At 36.9% G+C, this 26,608-nt stretch overlaps 1 protein-coding gene across 1 annotated transcript in view; it reads left to right on the forward strand.

Annotated features, from left to right (window-relative positions):
* The window catches only part of TRHR (thyrotropin releasing hormone receptor), a 38,795-nt gene that overhangs the window by 721 nt on the left and 11,466 nt on the right, over window positions 1-26,608 (forward strand). Inside the window, exon 2 of the mRNA XM_032251952.1 lies at window positions 143-1,019. Within this exon, the coding sequence (XP_032107843.1) occupies window positions 231-1,019 (789 nt within the window). The 5' untranslated portion in view covers window positions 143-230. The remainder of the gene's footprint in view (window positions 1-142; window positions 1,020-26,608) is intronic.

Here is a 26,608-nt window from a genome sequence, read left to right on the forward strand (position 1 = left end):
AAGAAGTTTTCAGAAGTACATGTGAGCCTTATTCTCATAGAAAAATGGCAAGTGAAAGGAGTAGAAGTGAGAGTTACTTGTGATTGGGACTTGATCAGAAATAACAACACTGTTAATAAATATGTACTATGACCCTTCACAGGGGGACGGAACTGCTGCAATGAAGGTGGGCACTGGAAAGAAGATGTTTTGAGAAGTCAGTGTTTCTGAGAAACTTTAACCCAGGAAAGATGGAAAACGAGACAGTCATTGAACTGAACCAAACACAGCTTCAGCCACGAGCAGTGGTGGCCTTAGAATACCAGGTGGTCACCATCTTACTGGTGCTCATTATTTGTGGCCTGGGGATTGTGGGCAACATCATGGTAGTCCTCGTTGTCATGAGAACCAAGCACATGAGAACCCCCACAAACTGCTACCTGGTGAGCCTGGCAGTAGCCGATCTCATGGTCTTGGTGGCTGCAGGCCTCCCCAATATAACAGACAGTATCTATGGTTCCTGGGTCTATGGCTATGTTGGATGCCTCTGCATAACTTACCTCCAGTATTTGGGAATTAATGCATCCTCTTGTTCAATAACAGCCTTTACCATTGAGAGGTACATAGCAATCTGTCACCCCATCAAAGCCCAGTTTCTCTGCACGTTTTCCAGAGCCAAAAAGATTATCATCTTTGTCTGGGCGTTCACATCTATTTACTGTATGCTCTGGTTCTTCTTGCTGGATCTCAATATTAGCACCTACAAAGATACTATTGTGATATCTTGTGGCTACAAGATCTCCAGGAATTACTACTCACCTATTTACCTAATGGACTTTGGTGTCTTTTATGTTGTGCCAATGATCCTGGCTACTGTCCTCTATGGATTCATAGCTAGAATCCTTTTCTTAAATCCCATTCCTTCGGATCCTAAAGAAAACTCTAAGACATGGAAAAATGACTCAACCCATCAGAACACAAATTTGAATTTAAATACCTCTAACAGATGTTTCAACAGCACAGTATCTTCAAGGAAGCAGGTAAGCAAAACTGAAACTCCAAGTCGACAGAGAAAATGTGGGATAGAGTTCCTTGGAGATGGGATCAACTTTGCCCTGTTTAGCTGATGGCGAAACCAAAATACAATCATGCAAATGTTACACGGTGTAAGCTGCTGCCTAACATATTAAATCCATCTCTAAAGCAACAGAAGATCTAAAAATAGATAGGGAAAATTTGATAGCAGGTATCAGTTCAGGTGCTATTAAGATACAAAGAAATATAAACAGAAACTCTTGAAATTCACCTTTAATATGTTTGTGCCTCTCTGGAAATATTATTAAAATATTTGGACAATTTCTAGCTTCTGTAAGGAAGAATTCTATTGCATGGTAAAGAATTACCTTTAAAAATTCTGTTGCACAACAAAGATTTGACAAAATAGTTTGAAAACAGTTTAGTTAAAAAAAAAAAAAAAGAAAGAAACTTTCTTTGCCATTCTACAGTTACTCACAATGGAGCCATATACCTGAGAAGGTTCCTGGACTTATTTTTCGTAGTCTTAGTAGGGAAAGATTCTATCACCCTCTCTTCCAGCTCCCTACACTGTGTCCTAGCATACAGAAACTGAAAATGCACTTTGCTCAGGAAATGTTCTAATAAAAAGGCCAACATCAAGCTCAATTTTTCATAAAGAATGATTGAATTTTTTGAATCTGTTTTTTCCTGATAAGCATACCAAAAATTCCTTTATGCTTTTAGATCACCTCAATGCCCATATAATTAGTTGAATGGTGGTTTTACTAGTGAACCAAGTGCAATATAGAGTACATGATTAATAAAATTATATAGGAATAAAATGTTTTATATCATTTACACATTTATCTGTATTTGTACAATTGTTCTAAGTTACTTATAAACTTAGCTTTAAATTTCTTTATTTGTTAAACATAATAAATAGATGATAAATAGTTATTCTTATAGCTGAAAAAGAAAACTAAACTTAAAATCAACATGCTGATTATTTTAAATGGGTTGAATTTTCTCATATTTTTCACAAAGAATATAGTTCTTTCTGTGTACATAGCTAGAAACTGAGTGTACTTTCTAAAAAGTATACATATGAATCATTCACACTATTACTTCATAAACTCTAGCTGATATATGCATTGTAACTGGACACAGTGAAATAAACTACTAAAAAATTTAAGTGTTTTAGATATGCATCAAATGAATAATGAGCCATAACTTAAAGGAAATATATACTGCATTTTAAATGGTGCTGTGATACTTGGTTTGTGCAATATTTCTTATTAAAGTTAACTAGACAACAGAAGAAAAGACCTAAGCAACTATTGTCTGCTCAGGTTTCTTTAGCCTTGGATCTCACAATGCTACCTAATACAAGGCTTATTTGGCCATTTAACACCCAAAACTTGATTAATGGAAATTTAGAGAGATCTACTGACTATCTTCCAAGACAAACGGTGACAAATATAACAAGAAAGTAAAGAATATGTACATCTCAATTAGACACCAAACATAGGTTAATGTCTGCAGCAAGGAAGTTCAGGGATTAAATCCATTTATTAGATGCCAATTTGCATTCCTGTTATAATCTTTTAAAACTTGTTTGTCTTGTCTAATGTCCTTTCTTTCCATTACAGTCATTAGTACCTATCAGCATTAATAACATGCTTTAATTTGCTAATTATGTTACATGTTCACACCCTTATTTCAAAGCTGTTACTGATAAGCTGTCTTTACAGAGGCTGTATGATAGGAGAAAAAGCCAAAGGTTTAGCTCCAAACAACCTTGGGCTTAATGCCAAGATTCCGTTCAAACTCTTGGATAAGCAGAACTCTGTGAGCCTTAGTTTTGTCATCTATGAAATGAGATAAATAGCAATATCCAGGATCAGTGTAAGGTCCTGTGAAATACCTCATGAAAGATGCCTAAAGTGCAGTGATGATTAACAACTGAGTGTTAGCTAGGCTCCTTCCTAATTTTTAAAAATATATTGGCAACCGTAAGGGAACTACAGGTATTTCCTTAAAAATATACATTCACTGCTTTAACAAAGATTACTTGTTGAGCAAATGTATATATGACATAGTAACTTCTTTAAGGAGTTTTTTTATTATTATTAATTAGAGCATTTGGAAATACATTCTGAGCATTTGGGGTTGTCACATCAACACCACTGTCAGTTGACATCCAAGAATAAGGAATGAAGTTCCTTGTTACGAATACCCATAACACCCTAATTGAGAAACACGGGGTGACATATAAGCCAGTAGGAGTGTATTTAAGTAATGTGTCTTGTAATTCGATCCTGATTATAGATGGGATGGGAGTTCAGAGCAAAGAAGGAAAGTTACTGGGCTACAGGGGTCAGAGAAGTCTTCACGGAGGAGGTGGCATTTGAGATGGTTCTGGAAAGATGAAGATAACTTGAAAAGTAAAAGTCCAGAAGGATGGTGTTCCATGCATAAAGGACAAGATGCAGTGACTGGAATGAGAATGGTATGGGTTTGGAGAGGGGCCAAGAAGGGGCACATAGATTGGGACTTACAGAATGGAGTGACTTGGTTGTCTGAAATGAATGACGTATTTTGGGGAATGTTAAAAAGTAGGACTGGATTGATAGCAGTGTGTGAGGGTGAAGGAAGAAAGAGAGACAGAGAAGGCTGTAGAGGATCCAGACAGTCAGGCAAGGAAAGGAATTTGAACTTAATGCAGAGGTAGTAAAGAATGTGAGTGATGAGCAGGGAGCAGCGATGATGAAATGGTGTTTAGGGATGAGAAATCTGACAGCGTTGGGGGAGGCAGATTTGAAGAGAAAGAGACTGGTGGCAGAAAGACCACTTTGGAAGTTGTTAGTAGTGATACAGGTATGAGGCAGTAAGATTCTCTATCAGGATAGCTTAAAGAGTAAACCAAAAAATGTTTTAAAGAAAGAAAGGGTGTGATATGAACATATTAGAAAAGATGAAGAAAGGACAATTGAATATGGCACGAGGATTCTGAGTCTGGAAGAATGTGGTGCCCTTGATCACGGGAAATGAGAATGGGGAAGGGGAGCCAGTTTTGTACAAAATTAGTGACCTGCTTTTTTGTTCTTCCAAAATAGTTACTTTCTTAAATCTTTGAAAGGTTCAAACCTCCACCTTCTACAGCCAAAGGACTTTAATTTTAATATTTTCTCTGCATTTTTTTCTTTTAGGCAAGTTTAATTTACATTTTAATAAATACTTATCTGGGTCAGGTCTTTCTAACCAAGTTCTTAAATTCAAATGTGCATAGCCTAAAAGAGCTACATTTGAAAAGGAAGTAAAAGTGCATTTATATATAAGGGACAAATGGGAATTTTTTCCTGGCTTATTTGTTTTTTACTTATAGTCTCTATGCAGAAAATCCAGCCCAGAATCTTTTCTTCTTTTATTCAGAGATTCAATTATATTTTAGGAAACCATCTAAATGTTGGGTAAATTCAGTAAGATAAATTACTCAGACTTATGGCTTGGAATTGTGTAAACCCAAAGGATTATCTGATTGACTAAATATATTGCTTTTATGTTGGTTGTTTTAGTACAAAAGAGGCATGGTTTAAATTATCATATTTGTGACATTTCAGCTCTATCTACACAATGCCTAAAGAGTGCCTCAGTTCAGTCAATTCAGGTGTTTAACATTATGTAGATAAAATATCTCTATCATTGACTGTATATTTCTATGTAATTGATTGGATTTCTGGCATTCTGAAAGCACAGAAACACCTGAACATCTTAGTAAAATGTAATATCAATAAATACATTTAATTCAAATATGTGCTTTCTAGAGGATGCAGAGATATGAAGAATATTTTATAGAGTTATAAAACAGGCTACCAGTTTTATTTTCAATGGAGTCACTCTAATAATTTGTTCTTAATTCTTACAGAATCACTAATAGAGAAACCATGCAACATAGTCTTAATAGAAGCTCTAAGAGTAATGGCAAAATTTTTACTATGGAATTCACTTGACTCATCAAACCTTAAAAATATCAAACAGTCTTAGTCTCTGTCAAACTATTGAACATCTAGAAGAAATATTGGTAGCCCAAGAAACAAAAACAACTTTCATTTTTATTTGTTATTTCATATATATATATATATATATATATATATATATATATATATTTTTTTTTTTTTTTAGATGAAGTCTCCCTCTGTCACCAGGCTAGAGCGCAGTCATGCAATCTCGGCTCACTGCAACCTCTGCCTCCCAGGTTCAAGGGTTTCTCTTGCCTCAGCCTGCTGAGTAGCTGGGATTACAGGCACGTGCCACCACACCCAGCTAATTTTTGTATTTTTGGTAGAGACAGGGTTTCACCATGTTGGCCAGGATGGTCTCAATTTCCTGACTTCATGATTTGCCCACCTCGGTCTCCCAAAGTCCTAGGATTACAGGCATAAGCCATCACGCCCAACCTATTTACTTTTTAAAGAATACAAGTTTTAGGGTGTGAATGAATGTTTAATTAAATTGGAGATGATATTGCACAGCCCTACTGCAAATTTTTACTTAATGTTGACCCAGCTCTAGCTTTAGAACTTTTGCTTTCCCCCAAACTCATATAAAATAAAATAAAATAAAAAGTAGGCTGGGTGTGATGGCTGGCTCATGTCTGTAATCCCAGCACTGGGAGGAGGTGAGTGGATCATCTGAGGTCAGGAGTTCAAGGCCAGCCTGGGCAACATAGTGAAAGCCAGTCTCTACTAAAAATACAAAAAATTAGCGGGATGTGGTGGCAGGCACCTGTAATCCCAGCTACTCGGGAGGCTGAGGCAGGAAAATCACTTGAACCCGTGAGAAGGAGGTTGCAGTGAGCTGAGATCGCACCGTTGCACTCCAGCCTGGGCAACAAGAGCAAAATTCCATCTCAAAAAAAGAGTAGAGGAGACTAAGAACATAGTTACTGATCAGCCTTCACCTGTCTGGAACTTGGGGTATTAGTTTGCTTTTTGAAAAATTCATGAGAGGTTATGTAAAACCTTTAATACACAAAGGAAAGGAGGCACAATGTTGGAATGTCAGGCAGTAGGGCTGGCATTTGGGAGCATAAAATCTCATAAATTGTAAACGTAAGCAACTGCCAGCTCCACCTGCATCTAAGAGAACCTTTACTCAACAGACTCATTCTTCTCCCCAGGTAGCTTAATCAATGATTAACCACACAGGGCAAATTAATGATATTAAACTCTTCAGCATTAGGCCTAGATTAGAGGTTTCCCAAGAGTAATGAGGCTACAGGCTCATCTTTCATTTTATTTTTTTCTTTTTTCATTTTTCAAATTTTTTTTAGAGATGGAGGCCTTGCTCTGCCATGCAGGCTGGAGTGCAGTGGTGCCAATCATAGCTCACTGCAACCTCTTCCTCCTTGGTTCAAGCAATCCTCCTGCTTCAGTCTTCCAGGTAGCTGGGACTGCAGGTGCACAGCGCTGCACCCAGCTCATCTTTCATTTTTAATTGTTTTATTTATTCCAAGTGTCTGAGATCAACTATATACTTAGTAGTGTATATCTCTAAGTTCAGGAGAAAAATGTATAATTTTGTGACAGTTCACAGCTAAGTGTGCCATTTTATTTTTATTAAAGAATAGCCTTCTATTTTCTGATTCACATCTTGTACAAGAAAAAATTTTATACCTATCCTATAAATTAACTAATTACCCCCAAAAGTTGTGTGTTTTGTGTGCCTTGGTTTAAATACACATTGTTTATTCCTAATTTGATATTTGCAGCTTTTATGCAAATATAAAATTAGGAATAAACAATGTGTATTTATGAATAATTGAGCCATAATTTCACTGGCAGAGAAAAATAAATTTTTCCATATGCCTACAAAAAAGAAAGACCTATGCTCCTATAGAATTCAATCTGGTCACATAAGAAACATGATATCAGCTAACCTTGAAGATGACAAACTACTTTATACTTCTTTATATAGCCTCTCATGAATTCTTCAAAATGTACACAGGCACCCCAAGTTTCAGACAGGTAAAGGCTGATCAGTAACTGTTCTTAGCCTCATTTAAGTTTTTTAAAATGATTTGCAGAAAAAGCAAAAGTTACAATGCTCAAGCTGGGTCAGTGTTAAGCAAAATTTTGCAGTAGGTCATTCTTATTCAATATGTTTCCTAATTTAATTAAGCATTCATTCACATCCAAAAAGCCCCTAGTACTACCCTAGATGTAAAGGCTACAGGGATATATAAAGACAAACTCTTTATCTTCAAGGAGCTTAATATTGGCCATATACACAAATAATTCTGAACATCCCACTACATTCTATGATGGAGAACATGGCATCTGTGAGAGGATAAGGAAATGGAGGAAGGCTTTTGGAGTATATAGTGTTTAAACTGGATCTATAAAGATGGGACGAATGTCTACAAGCAGCACTAAAGTCAGAGAGAAAAGAAAGAAACTTCAGTAGAAAGGGAGAAACAGATGGGAGAGGACTGGGCAGAGAATAATCAGGGAGAGAATAATGTGGTATTGTTGAAGCGGACTATGGAAGGGAAGTGTCTAGAGAAGGAAGTCTGAGCCAGATTGTGGTTCAGCTATGCCTAACTCTCGCCTCTCCTCCCCATCCTGTCCCTTGTCATTCTACATACTTTCTTCTATGCCTATGCTTACAACTCCTACTTGAGTCTTCAATGTATAGCTTTATAAAAGACATTTCCTGACCCATACATACAATTGCCTTTTGGACATCACATAATTACATCAAATCCAATATGTCTAAACCAAAACACATTTTGCCTTATCAACGTCTACCTCTTTGTTTCTTTCCTATGTTAGATTCCCAAACCAGAAACCTGGGAGTCCTTCTAAGTGCCTTTTCCTCCTGTTATCCCCCGCTCCCCATAGCTAAGCAATAGCCAAGTTCTAGTGGTTCCAGCTCATTATTCTCCTGCTGACCCACTTCTCCACTCACATTGCTGCTGCCCTGGTTCACCGCCTCTCACTGCCCTATTTCAGTTCACACCTTACCAGCCTCTCTGGCTCCCATGGCACTCTACCTGAAATCATTCTGCACATTGCTCACTAAGGGATCTCTCTAACACAAAGAGATACTATCAGGATAATTTTTACAGTCCCCTGAGGCCTGGAGTTTTAACTCCTCAGCGTTAACAAATAAGAGCTTGTCCCGTTCCTGTTTCTGACTTCCTCTCATGTGGCTCTCCCAACTTACACATTACGCTCCAGCAATTCTGAATTATTTGTAGTTCTCTGAACTTCCTGCATTCTCTCAGCTGGAACACCCTTCAACTGGCAAACTCCCAATTATCTTTCAAGTCATAAATCAAATGATGCCCAGCCATCCCATCAAGCTTTCATAGAATTTCCCAGGTAGATTTATATAGCTACATTCTTAACTGCTATGTTAGGTGTTCATGCTGTGTTTCCACAGTACTTTGCATACACCTGTAGTTTAGTAATTCTTGGTCCTTATAATTGTTGGCATGTATTTTTACCCTCACTAACATCCCTAAGAATAGCACTTTGTATTTCTGATACTCTTAGCACTGCATTTGTCATAAAATAAGTTCTCAAAAATGTACACACTCAGTGGTGTGTAGCTGCCAAGGAGTGCAGGTTTTGCAAGAGCAGGTGATTAGTCTCACTCCCTAACTCCACATTCAGTGCCATCACACTGGTTCATTAAAATTGGTCATGGCTGAATTACTTACTCTACAAAATCAGCAAATATGACAAGCAGGATCCCCTCTTTTTTGGGGATAGATGATTGTTAAATATTTATCAGCACACTTCTGAGTTTTTCTGATATATATATATATATATATATATATACACACACACATATATATGTATATATGGTATGCAATTTTACAAATGTAGTAAATGAAAGTGTAAAATAATACATTCATACAGACTTAGGGCCTCAGTCAAATCCAACACTCTGTTTTGCTCCCTGAAAAGTTTTATTTTCCATGTGACATATCCTTCTCTGATTTTAACTAAAATATCCCTGTATTTTATTAAATCCTTTTTGAATTCCCCAAATAACAAAAGTGCAACTAGACAGTATGATGGTGATTATATTAGTGAAGAAGATGTTTTAGGAAGATTTCCCCCTCCAAACAGAACAGGTTGATTTGGAAACACGGCACACTCAGATAATAATTCACTTCATTGTACAACAACCTGTTGGCTTTCCCATGAACCTTCAAATTCCCACCACAATAAGAGAGCTACCTTGGATAGAAGGCATAAAGAGGCAGAGAAATGACAGCCCAGGGAAGGGAAACAAAATGAACAGAGGTATAAAGATGAGAAGGAATCCATGTAAGTATCGCTATGTGACTAATTTTCCTTAAACAGTTTGCACACATCATCTTCTGTAAAAAGAAAATATATCCAATATTCTCTGAGGGCTTTCAACACCCTTCAAAATATGACCCTTTCATCACTTTTCTGTCTTCGTTCATCCCTTATCTCTTCAATTCAATAAACATTTATTGAGCACCAATGTTAAGCCAGGAGCTGTCTAAAGAACCAATAGTGGTTACTGTCTTCTGGAACATTCAGTAAAATATGAAAGATTGACATTAAAACACAAGGTTAAGCTGTGCAGCATATAGAAGTGACAAGAAAGTGGTGCTTATTGTGTGTAAGGTTGAAAAGCAAGCCCCCAATGGAATACGAGTAGCTCTCAACACTTGAAGGATAAATAGGCATTCACCATGCCAACGTGAAATACAGGACCTTCCAACCAGCAGAAGTAGTCAATGAGGCCAGAAAAACCAAGCCCAAGATCACCATCAACACCTACCTTCTCAGTTTTCTCTTCATGCAATTGAGCAATGCCAGAGAATATCACATTCTACAGACAGCAGCTTCCTCACCCTTGGAGTTTCCATTCCGAATGAGCCCTCAGGGATTTCTGTCTATCCATATGCAGAACCATAATCAATTTCTTCTTTTTATTTCTTAAATGGCTATTTCAAAATTCCTTACTATCCTCATGTCATTATACATGGAGTTCTTTCCTTTGAAATTTTTCCCACATCCAGTAACTCCCTTCTATTGTTACGACCACAGTTCCAGTCCCATTGTAGGCAAGGAGGCTGATATCCATCTCCTGCCTTGCCACATGTGCAGAAAACTCCTACCAATCCCCTGCCTTTTTTTTTTCCTTTGAGACACTCTTGTTCTGTCACTCAGACTGGGGTACAGTGGCTTGATCTCAGCTCACTTCAGCCTCAACTTCCCGGGCTCAAACAATCTTCCCCCGTCAGCCCCATGAATAGCTCAGACTATAGGCATATGCCACCATGCCTGGCTAATTTCGTTCATTTTTGTATAAACATGATGTCTCACTATGTTGCCCAGGGTGGCTGAAACTCCTGGGCTCAAGGGATCCCTTTAGCTTGCCTTCCCGACATGCTAGAATTACAGCCATTGGCCATCGCATCCCCTCACCCCCACCTTGCCTCTTGATTGCCCACTTCCAGTTCTTCTCCCAGGGTACTGCTAGAATCATCTAAAATGCAAACTTGATACCATCACTGTGCTGCCTGAAATCCTTCAATCTTCCCATTTCCTATATGTTAAAATCCCAAGTCACTATCTTGGCATACTAGGACATTTATGATTTGCTCCCTGCTTTACTTTCCCAAATTCATCGGGCCCTCTGTCTCCCAACATACCCTCATACAGGCAGTTTCCTTTACTGTTACACTGTCTCATGCCTGCCAGGGAGCATGCAGGCTCCTCCAGTCTTGAGCATTCGGTAGCTGATTATTTGATCTGTTTCTTTCTATCCTTCCTGTGGTAGGTCACCTCTTGGAGCAGGCTTTCCTGACCACCACTGGCAGGGTTTGGTGTTTCTCCCTTGCCTTTGCAATACTTTGTGCTTTCATCTGTACAGCTCACTATTTTGCTGTTAATCATTTGTTCAAATGCCTCTTTCTTTTTTTTAAAATTGTACTTTAGGTTATGTGGTACATGTGCAGATCATGCAGGATTGTTGCATAGGTACATACATGACAAGGTGGTTTGCGGCCTCCGTCCCCCTGTCACCTACATCTGGCATTTCTCCCCGTGTCTTTCTTTTAGCTGATTGCGCATCCCACCATGGCAGAAACATGATCACATTTATTTTTGTGTTCATGGAGCCTCCATGGTGCCTAGAGACATATTGATAAATGATTAAACTAGTAAAGCCTGGGTATACAGGATAAGAAAATGGAAGAATCAAATATGACTCTAAAGACGTCTTTCAGGAAACAGAAAATGGTAGAATTATTGAAAGAAATGGTAAGGGAGAGATATTAAATGGAGAAAGGTTAAGAGGAGGAGTTTTATGTAGGAGGTGGAAATAGGGGATTGGAAGTGAGTGGTCAGGATAAGGTAAAGTGGATTTGTAAGTCATTATAATTATGGAAAGAAGGTGTGATGGGGGTTGAATTTAAGGCCTGAAGAACAGACTGACAAAAACTGAGGTACAGAAGAATGTTTACAATTAGGCTAAAATGGGATAGAACTTAGTTATACATAAAAGGACCTGTTTTCTCCTCTTGGACATGGCTAGAGGGCCAAAGACATGTTTTAGTATATTCTCCCACTTGGGAGGAATATTAAAGAAAGAAAAATGAGTCATGGAGCAAGAGAAGATGCAGTTAAAAGAATAAGTGGATTTATCTACTAGAAGTCATGGTCTTGCCACTGGAGTCAAACGTTAACACTCGAGAGCTGCATGGAAATACATGAGAAGAACTTGAATAAATTTAAAGCTAAATTAGCTCTGAGAATTAAACAAGGCCAAATACATATGCACGTGAATTAGGATGCATAATGTGAAACACTTGACAGCCATATTCAGTTGAAATAAAAATAGATAACATTTCAAAAAAGAAAACACTGCAACCTTTCATAAACAACACTGGTGACTTTTGGCTATAACCCTTGGATAGATTGCTCTGAACATAATTACATAGTAGCTGCAAGAAAGTAAAGCATCCCATGCCTCTCCATTTTGGGCCTTTGTTGTTTGAGTTTTATGAGGATTTATGACTGTGGGAAAACAGAATATTTTCTGTGGGCAGCAGCTCTTAGCTTACAAAATAAGGAAGTGGCTCAGTGAGAGAGGTGGCACCATTGTGAGAGGGAGAAAGGACAGAGGCAGGGTGAATGCAGAGCACTCCATGAATTTTTAAAGATAATTTTTGTATAGTCAACTGATTCAAGCCCCTGGCAATGTGCAGAACTGACACCCTGCCATGTTTCCTCTGATAGGAGCTTGGCTTTGTGACTAATTTTACCTGACAAACATTTGAAAGATTATGCACACATAAAATTCAGTAGGGAAGGGTAGGAGAAAATAATTCACTGGTAGATTTTCTGTTTTACCAGGAAAAATAGGAATAGGCTCAGATTCAGAGTACATTTACAGGAGAAATATTTAACTAGAGATTATAAGGGGCTAGTATAGACCTCCAGGGATTTCTTTAGGAATCAGCTGGAAATCTGTCTGAATAAGTAAAAGCAATAGAATCAATATGTTGGTATAAAGCAACTGCAGTGCACAGGAGAGGTGCTATCCTGGAATTAAGCATGGTCTGGTTTTGAATTCCAAAATAATAATTCTATTTTTACAGCTCCTTCCAGCATGTTATATTGTATGGGACAGGAAAATGGTGAAAGATAGATTCGGATATATTTGCATCTCCTCACCTATGAACTAATTTAAAACATACTAAATGTCATGAACTTTATTAGCTACTAGGATACAAAAATGATTAAAACAAAGTTTATTCTCACAAAAAAGTTCACAGTCTAATAGAGGAAACAGAATAGTAAACTGATAAAGTTATAAAGAAATAAATGTTATCATAGTGAAAACACAGATTAATGGCACCTGATCTACATGGCTTGGGAAGAGGTGGGCACAAGAAAGGCTTTCTGGAAATGAGGACTTTAAAGCTGAGCCTTGTGGATTCATAGAAATTTTGTAGGTGAAGGGAAGTAAGATGGTTTATTTACTAGGAACTACACAGCTGAGGACCAGAAATCTAGAAATAACACTATCAGTCTAGAAAATGGCAAGTAGCTCCTTAAGTCTAGGCAACAGAAGATGACACTAGTGAGGTAAACAGAGATCAGGAAATAAGACCTTTACTTCATATATGAAGGATTTGGATGAGCTTCTAAAGGCTATGGAAAGACACTGGGAGATTACAAGGCCAAGAGTGTTATGATCAGAGCTAAGCTTGAGGAAGACCACTCTGTCTTCTATGTGGCCAAATAATTGGACCAAAGTCAAGGCCATTAGTTAGGAGAGGACTGCAACAATGTGAGTAAGATATGAATCAATCTGCAAAGGCCTAACATGATAAGGTAAATAGCATTGAGGCTAGGGAAAAAATGATACATTTGGAATAGAATCAATAGATTTGGTGTGTGTATATATGTAGAAAGTGAAAAGAAAGGAGTCAAAGTGACTTTACTTGAACCATTGAGAGAGAAAGTGGTGTGACTATTAAGAGCCTGAATTCCAATTTTACCCCTTGGAGTCACAGCCAGGGTTGGCTGCAGACCATGCGATGTGAACAAGTTAACTTACAACCTTGAGACTCAATTTGCATATCTATAAAAAAAATGATAATAACAGTACCTATCTCACAAGGGATTTATTAGGATTGAGTGCAAAAGTTCATATAAAGTACTTCTCATAGTGCCTGGACATGGAAATAACAAATGTTAGCTACTGTTATTATTAATTGAATACTGTAAATGTGGACAATAGTGGAGAAGAAACACATTTCAGTCAGGTTTAGTTTTGTCCATGTTGCTCTTGAAGTGGCTATAGAATACCAGGGTACAAATAGAAATATAGATTTTAGGCTCAGAAGAAACATATGGACTGGACATATAGTTTTGGGAGTAATTAGTATACAGATGCTTTGTTGAAGACATCAGAGTTGATGTAATCACTAGAGGAAATTTTATAAAATAGAGAAGAACCTCTGAGTAGCTAGAATTCTAGGGAGAATGAGATGAAGAGCCTTTGAAATAAACAGAGAAGGAATATTCTGAGGGGGAGGAGGGACACAGGGAGAAAGAGTTACAGAAATTAAAAAAGGAGACTATTTCAATAGTGGTCAATGATAAACGTAAAGATAAGGACTGAAAAGCACCCAGTTTGTGAATGCAGTTTCCATAAGATGTTGGAAAAATAAATTAGATTGCATGGTGTTGGTGAATGATTTAACAAGCTTGATTATGAGACAGAATAGTAATAACACGGAGAAACAAGGTAGGTATATTTGTTTGCTTTATTTTGATTTACTTCTTAAGATAGAAGAAATCTACCTCTGTTTAAATTTTGATGAAAAAGAGCTAGTAGAGTGAGTGGAAGGAATTTTTGTAGATGCACAAGCAAGACTTGATATTGATGGAGCATGATTCCTCAGGAGGTAAGAAGGAATAGGATAGGGCTCATCTTTCTTTTTCTTGTCAGATAGGATCGTGTTCTAATTCACTGATCCATCTGCAGCAACTTGCACAGTATCTGGTACATGGATATATCCAATAAATAACTGTCAAATAAACAGATAGATGAATGAATTAAAGAAGAAATGAATGAGATGCAAAGAAAAGAGAGAAGGATGATCGTGGTTGCAGATTAATTTTAAGTAATGAGGAAGAAAGTTATGAGTTTAGCAAGTTGGTCTCTGTTTTTTCAGTGAGGTAGAATGGAAAGTCATTGATTGAGAATGAGGGTAATGGCAAGGGGAAAAGGCACGGCTATTCATTGCGGGATATGGGAGTAGTAGAGATGGGTAGACTGATAACAGATTAAGTTCCATTCATGTTTCTTTAAAAAATGAAACTGGTGTGGTAGTAAATTATAGCTGATTTGAATTTTTCTGTGACATCTAAACACTTTCCAGCGGGTCTGTTCTGGGACTCATTCCCAATAAACCATATTTAGACAAGCCATTTTATTAGCCAGTAGCTAGCTGGCATGGTCCTCAAGGTTGTTTCCTTTGCTGCTGCAGCCAGTGATACACCCACAACAGGTATGATTTCACATTTAGCACTCTATTCCGCTTCACTGAGGCAAGGATCTTATAATTAAAGGCCAGACTGGATCATATTGCATGATAACACAGGTCAGGGATTTCATCATTTGCCAAAAAGTTCTGCGAAGTCCTAATTTTAAATCAATAGAAGCCAAGTGCCTCAATACATCTCTTACTCAAAAACATGTGAACAAGACCAATTTATGAGTAATAACTCTCTCCTCACAATCTTGAACCAGGTCTTTCCCTTATCAGCATTCCCTGATGATATGTCTCTCTGATGTTCACAGTCCATTTTTTGTTTCTTCCCCTCAAATATCGTGGCTGTTTCCACTTTATCTTTAAAGAATTCTATAAACACACTTAGAAGCCATTCAATTTTAGCCTGTGACACAAGCAACACACTCCATTTTGCCCACAGTTCTTGACTTTATTTTGTTACTGGCTTAACATCAAAGGAATGTGATAGTGTGAAGTACAATGCTCTTAATAAACAGGATCGATCAAGGGTGCTTGACTCTTCCTGTTCATGTGAAAGCATACTGGGTTTTTTTGTGCCTCACCAACACCATCAAGAGTACTAAAGGCAAAAGCTAGAAAGGCTTTCTCTATCAATGTACCACTCTTCAGCATCATGCAGAATGTTTGGTTGTTCCTAAAGGAGTTCTCCCAACTCAAGAAGTCTGTGTCAACCACTCAAAATCCCATGTAGACCCCAAACTGAGACAGGAGGAAAACTGCTGTTACTGACCATGGCTCTTAAGCTAATAAACAACAGTGTCTGTTGCTGGCTTTTCCTGGACTTCATCCATTTCCTCAGGATAATCAATCGGGAAAGGTTATTAAATCACACCAGGCTCATTGTTCCTATCATTAACATGTTTTAAATCAGAAAAATGCCCATGCATATACCACAAGCAGAGAAAGCAATCTTGATTTTTTTAAAAAATCATGAACGCTGAGGCAGCAGAAGAAAGAAAATTCATGTTCTTATATGCCTTGTTAGTCAAAAAGCAGAAACTTCTGGGCTGTGATGAAATGAATTATCATCTCAAATAATTTTCAGTGCTCATTAGAAAGGTCTTGGTAGCCTTTAAGAAAGGTGAAATAATTTTTTGCAAATTTATTCCTAAATGTAAGCCCACTGCCAGGTTGCCCACTATCTTGAAAGAGTTACAATGGAAAGTTATTATAATCAGAATTCTACTTATTCAGTAAGATCATCTTTCTTCTTCAGCTAAAGTGACCTAACACGATTCCAAAAATCAATACTAGAGAGTTAAGCTGCTGAGTAACACTGAGGAATATAAGCTATTCTTTCAAAAGCACCAAAAATTTACCATAAAGACAACTTGAAAAATGATGATTAGCAAGGACAAAATTCACAAAACCATTTTCCCCAAAGAGAAATAGAAATGTCTGTGTTCAGAAGTAAAACATCTTGGTAAACTGTTATGTAGTACTGCGAGGGGAAATGCTATGCACAAAAGCCTTTGGAATGAGTAGTGATTTCCTCGTATACTAACTAGCCAATATTTTGTATTTATTGCCATGTTTACAGTCATTATGAAGATTTGAATGTATTATATATCTTAATATATTATATTAAGATATATAATATATTATATTATATTAAGATATAATACATTGCAAATTTATACATTGCAAATTTGCTGTTGTCAACATTTATTTCACACAAAACCCCTGAAGAACAGGACATTTTCCCGTCAGTAGTAGAGGTATATCCCAAGACAAATTCTAAAGATAAGGCAACATTACAGACTCTCCAGAGAGCATGGAGATTTTTGAAAATTCCCCTAAGTGATTTTTGTAATCCTCCTCAAAACCTCCCCATTCCAGTTCAAGAATCACTGTTTAAATATTCTAGCTTAAATTCTTCAGTTAATATCTCATTTGGTAACTGGGTACCAGGGCTCATGCCTGTAATCCCAGCTACTTGGAAAGCTGAGATGGATCACTTGAGCTCAGGAGTTCAAGAGAAGCCTGAGCAACATAGGGATACCCCATCTCTTGGATAAATATGTTTAATGCAACAGATCAAATATATTTGTCTGATTATCCTTCTAACAACATAATCCAGAAAACAATCTGTCCCATTTGCATATGTGTCCATCATAAATTAACCTTTGTAATAGGTAATATTATTGAGCTATTAGTATGTGCCAGGCATGGGGGATTTTCACACGTCATCTCATTTGTACCTATGACATAAGTATAATTTATCCTGTGATTTTTAAAGATAAGGGGTATAAGATTTAGTGATATTAAGCTCATGGTCACACATTCAAAAAATGAAGAGCAAAAAGTCTAATCCCAGAATCTAATCCAAAGTCTCTGATGGCAACACTTTTCTCTGATTCTTTACGCACTTGCCCACGGTATGAGCATCTCAGAAATGAGGTGCAGAGATAAAGGCTATATCCACCCAGATAAAAGTCAGCATCATCACATATGTGTGACAATTAAATTCATTCATTCATTCCACAAAAATAAGTTGAATACTTACACATTTCTGAATCCCAGGCACTCTTTTAGGCCTTGGGAACACAGCCATGAACAAATATGACAAACATCCCTCTTGTATGGAGCTTTCTTTTTAAGGGGAAACAGGGAATAAAAAACGAATGCCCATATTATATCACATTGCGACCTGTCAGACTGTGGAGAAAAATCAAGTGAATGAGGGAAATAATGAAATGCTGAAATGAGAGGTGTCTAATTTTAAATAGGACAGTCAGTGATATTAAATAAATAGCACATTTTCAGAGTATGTTGTTGTATTGACGCTATATTCAGGCACTAGTGAATGTCATTTATATATCAATACCTGAAACTTATACATCAAAGCCTGAGTTTTTCCCATTGATGCTATGTTAAGATACCAGACTGGCCTACCTAAGTCATTTGGTTTCTATGTACAGGAAATATAGCATTAGCAATACTATTTAATTATATTATTCTAAAAGAAAATGCATTCTACATTTTAATTCAAAATTGCAACAACATTCTAATTCAAAACTACAACATTCCAGTGGTTGAATAAGGATCTTTTGGTAGGTCAGTAATTAAGAGAAGTTTGTGATAGGTGTTCCTTTATCCAAATAGGTCTTAGCTCTCTCCATTTTTGTAAGAGAAAGTATGGCAATCTCTATGCAGTCTTTTTCACCCGGGGAATAAGAAATAGTTACCTTTATAGGGACAGATTGGACAAGAGACTCTTTTGCCTGGTTCACATCTCACTTTACCATATGTAAGTGGTATATGAGTTTCTTCATTTGTAAAATAAAGATGATAGTATATTCTTTGCAGTGTTATTGTGGAGATTAAATGAGCTAATATGTGTGAAATACTTAGAACAGAACATGGTGCATAGTAAATAATGGGTGTTTTCTATTATTAGTTTCAAAAATAGCTTTCACTTTTCTCAAATTTGCCATGGTCCCAGCTCTGGCATAAGCACTTGTCACATTTATCCACACAGCAACTCTGTGAGACACATGAAAATTTCTGTCACCATTTTACTGAAGAAAAAACTGAAACTCACAAACAGTAATGGGCCCAACGCCTACCAACTGGTGAGTGCTGGAGCCAGGATAGCCAGAGGGACTACCATAAAAAAGCAGAGTCTTTTATATTGGTAAATTAAGTCCGATACAAAATCCAAGAGACTGGCTTGCTTTGGGCCTGGAGGGCCAACTACCATCAATTTGTACATGCATCTTCTCCAAGAGGTTCCTTCATGGGTTTCTACACTTTTTGATTTAGCCATGCACAACAGTACGTATCTTCTGGAAAAGAGCTCTCAAGATTATTAAAAGTATAATGTTACCATGATTGTTTTAGAATGTTTGGTAGAGAGAGAATGCAAATTATGATTCTGTCATAAAAGAAAGAAAATTCTAAATCAAAACTTTGGTTCACAAGCTAAGAGCCAGCATAATATGGTTTATATTACTCATGGGCTATGTTGATAATAGATGAAGAATTTGAAAAATAATTAGGCATAAATATGAACAGTAGTTTGAAACAGATTATATGCATTTGTCTGTTGTATTAAAAGTGTTCAACTACTCTACTCGCTGGCAAACTGAGATCATGGGGCAAAAGCAGTTCTACTGCTTGTTTTCCTAATTAAATTTTTAGTAGATCTTAAAAAGCCATGCCTGTTCCCTTATTTATTGACCATGGCTGCTTTCTCACTACATTGGCAGAGTTGAATAGTGTGACAAAGATTGTATGGCCCACAAGGCTAAAATATTTACTATCTAGCCCTTTACAGTAAAAGCTTGATGACTCCTGAACCATTCCTACTTAAGAATTTATTTGTGAAAATAATTATACACTTAGTACATGTACTGATATATGATAATTGCTCAATAAGTAAATTATAAATACACATTAAATAAATATGTTTGCATTCCACAAAATTGCCAAATGCAAGAAAGGTCAAGTTTATTGTAGGCAGCCTAAACTAGCAGCTAGTGCATCTCCTGCTTTCATTTTAACTCTGTATCTCCAAAAGAAAATGCTTTCTGTGTTATGTTGGAACCTGCTTATTTCAATAGACCCTAAAGATACCAATTTATAATCTATAGATGCAGAGTGGCATCATGAGAAATAGCCTTCAACAACTTAATGAGTAAAGGAGGAGCCACAAAAGATTGAATGTGACAGCTGACAGATAGGACAGAGCAAGAAAACCTGCTAAAGTCAGCTTCATATCCTTTGGAGGCAAATCCCATTTTAGGTTGTTAAATATTAACATAGTGTCGATCAATATTCAGTAATAGGAAGTGAACTTAGCATAAATCAAATTGAGTTAGCATTCCCTTAGCTCTTTATTTTTCCTAAGTTCTTCCTAACAATATAGCCAATAATTCTTTATTTCTACAGAATAACTGACTGTTTCCTGAAAACATTTTCTTCACTGTAATTGCATTCTGATTTATCAATCATGTCCTTTTCTGAGAAGGAATCTTTAAACATTGATTCTAATTTTTAAATGCAAGTGTTTTTGATGCCAAATTTGTTTTAGAAGTTAGGACAAAAATATGCAATACATATCCTGCCTCTTAACCAGGAAAGAGACCAGACACGATATCATACTGACATTCATGATTAGGAATGGAAATGTAAAATGGCAACATAGAACTCCACAGAGGCAGAAAGACTTAGACTAGCATTAATGAACTATTTTTTTTCATTCATGTATTCTTTCTTTTTCTGAATGTTTATTGCACCTACTAAGTGCCAGAGCCTCATGTTGCCCCTTGCAGGTAGAGGAGTGGCAACCCTCAAGGAGTCATCATTCTAGGGAAGAATGAGAGACAATGCATAAGTAAGCCAATGAAGGAACAGGATCCTTTCAGATTGTGACTATTAACACAAACAAACAGGGAGACATGAGGGAAAGTAACTTGAAGAAGGATTAGTATCTACCTCTCTCCAGAATTATTAACACCTAGGAATCTGTTTCTCTTCATTCATACAATATAAAGAATAGAATGCCTGCCTCATAAATACCATAAAAATTAAACAATTCAATAAAGTCCCTCGTTCTATGTTTAAAATATAACGTGTTCAGTAAGATATTATTATTATACTATTGTCAAAGTCTTCATCTGTCATTTGGTTAAATCCTACACATTTCCCCAGTGATGGTAAATCGTACCCACTTAAATTATTGAAAATTAGCTGTCTTTTATTGAGAACCATACCCTATGCTGGTGCATTACCTAAACTACCTCATTTATTCTTCATACCTCTTTGTACTTCACAGACATATATTCTGAGGCTTACAAGGGTGAAATATCTTGTCCAATGCCACACAGATAGCAAGTGGCAGAACTAGATTTAAAGTTCAGCTAGGTCTACTTCCATAGCGTGTTCCCTTCATCACTATGCTAATACTACAAAATCAATCCTGACTGTATCATCCAAAAGAGACTGTGATGCAATAATAATCTGTGTTGAATTCTTAGAACTCATTGCCAAGGCCAGTATGGTTTGTAGGTTCAAATTATGTTTCTAGCCAAGCAGTGAAGAAGCAAGTAAGAGCAAAGAAACTCCATTCAGTGTGCTAGGTTAACACAGAGTGATAAAGCTGGCACCTCTTACCAAGGATGCAGATTTCAAGACAAGATCAAGAGTATAACAGCCCCTTATATTAGAAAGGTATAGTACACGTTATAATGTGTTTTCATGATCTCCTTGTAATGAATCCTCATGCATCTATTTTCACACATTAAATGCAGATATCAAGGCTAAAAAATCTTTTAGTGGCACTGGTTTGTAAAACTGATATTTAAAACCAAGGCTTCTGATTTTGAGTATCATATTTAGTTCATCAGAAAGCTAAAATTAGTGGAAAACGCTGAATGTATGGTTTGCTGAAGGAAAGATATAGCGCCTACCTGTTGGCTAACTCTGTGAGTTCTTTTAGGATAGCTAGAAAATTAACTCTGTAACTCCAGGCCTGAGCATAGTACAGCCTGTCTCCCTTGGGAGAGACACAGGTGAAGAAGGAGTCTGATGCCTCCCAGGTGTTCCCAGCTCTATGATGAGGGAATTTGTCCAAGATTTTTAGAAGCAAGACAACTAAATGCCCTCTTAAAAAGCTGGCAGCTCTGAGAATTTTACTTCTATCTAAGGATCACCATCATCTCTCTCCTTCTCCATCATTTGCATTCTACATTTTAAAATATCCTCTTTGATTACCCATCCCCTACTAGGTAAGCAGCTGAGGAATCACTTATCTGTGTCTCTGTTTACAATGTCACCTTTACCAGGTGTATAGCCAGAGAAGCACGAGGGAGAGAAGAGGCCATGAAATATCTCCCTTGGGAAAGATCAGTGTCTTCAGAGAAGTGTTACAGCTAGCAGCTCAGAGCCAGCCAAGGTGCCCAATTAGAATTCCTAAAAACTAGTTCCCAATGAAAAAATAACCAGGAAAAGTAAACATACCCTAGAGAGCAAAGTTAAGAAAATTAAAGCGAGCTATATTAGGGCTGACTTTTCCACAGTCTTAGCTATTTACCAGTAATTTACCTAGAAGAGAGAATATTTAGAAAAGGATAAATAGCAAACCCAGCCCATGGCAGATCAACTGTAGCATTTTTCTAGCATGGCTCACAAAAGAATTCAAAATGACATTTTGTTTTCTAAATTTAGATGTTATTGTAATTTGAATCCAAATTCTGCCAGTTGAGTTTTTCTTTCTCAGCATGTTTCTAAATACTCACTTCCTGTGAACAAGAAAACATCCAAGCAACAGGAGAAAAACCAACCTCTCATCATTCGTGATTACCAGACTCCATAATCGATACTGAAACCTCAGAACTACAACATTTGCTAGCATTGTAGAAAGTGTTACATCTAATCCTCAAGTCTAGATTCAAATCTTACCTAGCACACAGCTCTTTTCCATTCTTAGAAGAACCCTGAGATAAGAAACATTTAAAAATACATTCCATAAGAACTTAGTATCACAGTGTGAACAGGAATATCTTTGTTAGGTCTGATAGGCATAATAAACCCTTGTGTAAAAATAAGAGTTAGTTTTTCATTCTCCCTGCTCCCCTCCCACATAAAAACTCCATCAATTCCTAACTTAAGCCTAAGATTTGCTTTTAGGTTTTTCAAATTTCAGGAAAAATATTCTTTCCCAAAATTCAAGGCATTATAGTAAAGAGAAAAAGATGATGTTGGAGTCCAATGTATCATTTTGATATACAAATACAGCAAAAGTGTGGCTTTTGATCACCAGCATATACATTTTCTGACATCTGTAAAATATAGATAAAAAGTAGGGCTGTTATGAAGAATATATCAAGTGCCTTGCCTGGTGCATGCTACATATTTCATATATTTTAATTATCTTTTTTCCTTTGATCTGCTAATTCCTATTACTTAGATTAGAATACCTTCAATTTTCATTTCTTTTTTTCCATTCTAGATTAAATATGTTCCGAAAATACTGCATTGTTCTCATCTCACATAGACTGTCGTTGATTCTCAGAAAGCAAGGCTCACCATCACTTGGAGCCTCTCTTACACTGAGAAATGTTGGTGCAACTTAGCATTGAACCCCATTTCCACTAACCAGGACAGCTCAAAATCCCATCACTTTCCCACTCTTCATGTATGTATGCCTCCAACATTCTTCTCAAAAGAAAGTACAAGGCTTTGAGGGTTCATGTCACATCAGAGTGAAAAGCAGAGCTCTGTTTATTTTCCATAAGAAGTACCTTCACATTTGCATTTGATGATGCTAAGTTATTTTCCTAGAGAACCGAAGGTGTCACAGGGGAAGGGTCATGTCATATTCTACATAGCTTTAAGCCATCCTATAACGCCTATTGTCATCTGTGCTCTGATATCCTCCTGATAACAGTGTCAACTCATACCCCTGCTGGTGCATGCAGCCCCCCTGAGATATAAAGTATAGTTTACTGTCCCCTCAAATGTCTTGCTCAAAAAAGAAGTCTTCCTGTATTTCTCAGTGCACTCTAGAATTGTGAAGAAAATGCTTTGTTTCCCCATTTCACTGATGTGCCACAGTTATAAATTTATACTTTAAAAATCCTGGCTGGGTACAGTGACTCTCACCTGTAATCCCAGCACTTTGGGAGACCAAGATGGGAGGATTGCTTGAGCCTAGGAGTTCAAGTTTACGGTGAGCTATGATTACACCACTGTACTGCAGCCTGGGTGACGTGATAACTTGTCTGTGAAAAAAACAAAAAACAAAAATAAAAATCCTGTGTCACTGTTTTCTTTTCCTACAGTCCTTCTTCTCTTTCCTTATCAGGTACAACCAAAGTTTCTCTATTGTGAATCCCTGCTAATATTTTCTTGAGCATTTTTAATCAGAAGAGAGCCCAGAAAACATTCCATAATGCTTGCCAGAAAGGTTATTCTGAATGAAATGTTTAGGTACTTGGCAAGTGACGTCAAGAACCTATGCATTAGCATCCCTGGGTGGCTTCTTGGCAAGAAATCCATAAGCAATACACAGCACAGAATATATCAGTCCACAGTCTCTCCACCATGAATCACCACTCAGTTGTCATTCTCTTTCATTATAATTAACTGACGAGTTGATGTCAAGCCCTCGTTTTGGCCCCCTCATTCAACTTTTAAGCCCCATCAATGATCTCACTCCATGATATGAAGCACCCCACATTGATTATAACTGTCTCTTGAAAGATGTATGTCAGCCAGGCGCAGTGGCTCATGCCTGTAATCCCAGCACTTTTTGGAGGCCAAGGGAGTGTGGGTCACTTGAGGTCATGAGTTCAAAACCAGCCTGGCCAATATGGTGAAAACCCACCTCTACTAAAATACAAAAATTAGCCAGGTGTGGTGGTGCACAGATATAATCCCAGCTACTCGGGAGCTGAGGCAGGAAAATCGCCCTGGAGGTGGAGTTGCAGTGAGCTAAGATCATGCTACTGCACTCCAGCCTAGGCAAAAGAGTGAAACTCCATCTCAAAAAAAAAAAAAAACAAAAACAAAAAAAAACTGAATGTCCAGAGATAAATCAAAACAGCAGAATAATCTGCAAGAAGAAATTCCCAGAGCTTCCAATTAGTGTGGAAGCTTGGCTAAATTCAGATTTGTTTAATTATCGTGTCAAGTTCATCATTCACCCAGCACAATTATTTTAACAAAATTTAAAGAGTCATTGATCACTTTGCTGAGGGCTATCTGAGAGTAAAATATTCCCAGTTATAGGACACTTTGTTAATATGCAGAAATATTGGAGAACATGGACAGAGTCCAAGCACAGAATGTATTGTTACCCTTTGAAGAATGGCATTAGAATAATAAAGACTAAATGTTTTGTATTCGTTAACAAGAAAATATTTCCAGAAAGAAGTATATTTCTGAAAATGAGAGTATTCCAGCCAGAAGAAATACAAGAACTAGAGTATTTTTGCTAATTTAACAAATTCTAAACCGATGCATAACTCCATAATAATATTTTAATATTTGTGAAAAATAAGTATTTACTCAATAATAATTTAGCTGTGCATTCAGTACTTATGTGCCAGGCATATGTACAAAAGACATCTCTCAACGTTTTGTAGAGTAGAGATGAAGTGAAGGTCTGTTGTTTATTTACTTTGTGAATGAAGCCAAACAGGGGTTTTGGCATTATGCAAGGTGAGATCCAAAATTGATAAAGAGTCTATTCACAAATTAAAGTTATCTGTTTGTAATACCCTTGAAGATCACTCATTATAAAAGAGATAAATAGTCTTCAAATACAAGTTTAAAGATAAGGTTGTCACCGTCGGGTATATGGCTTTGGTTTTTAGTACTAACAGAGTTTTTTCACAACTTAAGATTGCCCTGGAATTTACATTAGATTTAGACAAAAGTCATATTACCTGCCCAGTGTCTTCAGAGGCAGAAAAGGACTGTGAAACCACCATGCTGAATGCAAATTTCAACTATTTCTTCTATACCTACTACATATTGTCATTCAGTAACACACAGAAGAACAAAGCCATATCCTTTATCTCCAAAGCAAGAGTATCCAGATACTAGCAAGATACATGAGCATGCACAGAATTTTTTCTAAATCATGTATAGAATCAAAATTCAGAATTTTTTCTGAATCAGTACAAAAATTTTGACTAAAACTCCTAGGGAATTGAGGTATGAATCAAATCCTTACGACTTCCTAGGTAAACCTATAAGCTAATATCTGATAATTAATCAAAATGTCCCCAGATACTATGTAACCAGAACCTAATAAATAGCACGCTGTTAACTGGACTGTGGCCCAAGAAATAAACGTTTTCATTTTTAAAATGTGATTGTTTTTGCATTTTCAATTTTCTTTTTTTCTCTTCCCAGGAAATAGATTAGTATGAAGGAGTTCTATCTGCCTTGTTACGAAAACTTTCTTCTTCTTAATCAGTGTTTTCTCAATGTAGCACTCCAATTTGGGGCATAAACCCCACAATTCCATAGTTACTGGTGATTTCTGGCAACACTATTATGCCTTCCAAATAGTTCATAAGCAATATTTACAGTAATTAAAATTCTTCAACTCATTATATATGTTGATTTTTTTGTCATTATCTGGAAAGAAAACAAGAGCTAGACTCAGGAAACTTTGGTTCCGTAGCTAGCTTTGTTTCTTATATGTATAAGCTGTATGGCTTTATTTCTGTGCTTCTCTGAGCTCAATTTTCAATTTCTCATCAATAAAATGGTAATGATAACACTTGTCCTACAAATCTCAGAAAAATATAAGCACAAAATGGTTCAATTACAATAAAAGAACTTTGTTAATTTTAAAGAATTCGACAATTAACTGCTATCAGAACTCCACTCAGGATTTGGAGCACTGATGAGAAAGATCACATTTTTTCATGCATTATGTTGATCTCTTAAATGTGTGACTAAGAAATAAAGAAGAGGCAGATATTTAAAAAATAATTTCGTGGATATGTTTGAGATGAGGACAGCCCCACACTGTGCACTGGACTATTC

This window comes from Sapajus apella, unplaced genomic scaffold, assembly GCF_009761245.1.
Source record: "Sapajus apella isolate SASKATOON/1434 unplaced genomic scaffold, GSC_monkey_1.0 scaffold3, whole genome shotgun sequence".
Lineage (NCBI taxonomy): Eukaryota > Metazoa > Chordata > Mammalia > Primates > Cebidae > Sapajus > Sapajus apella.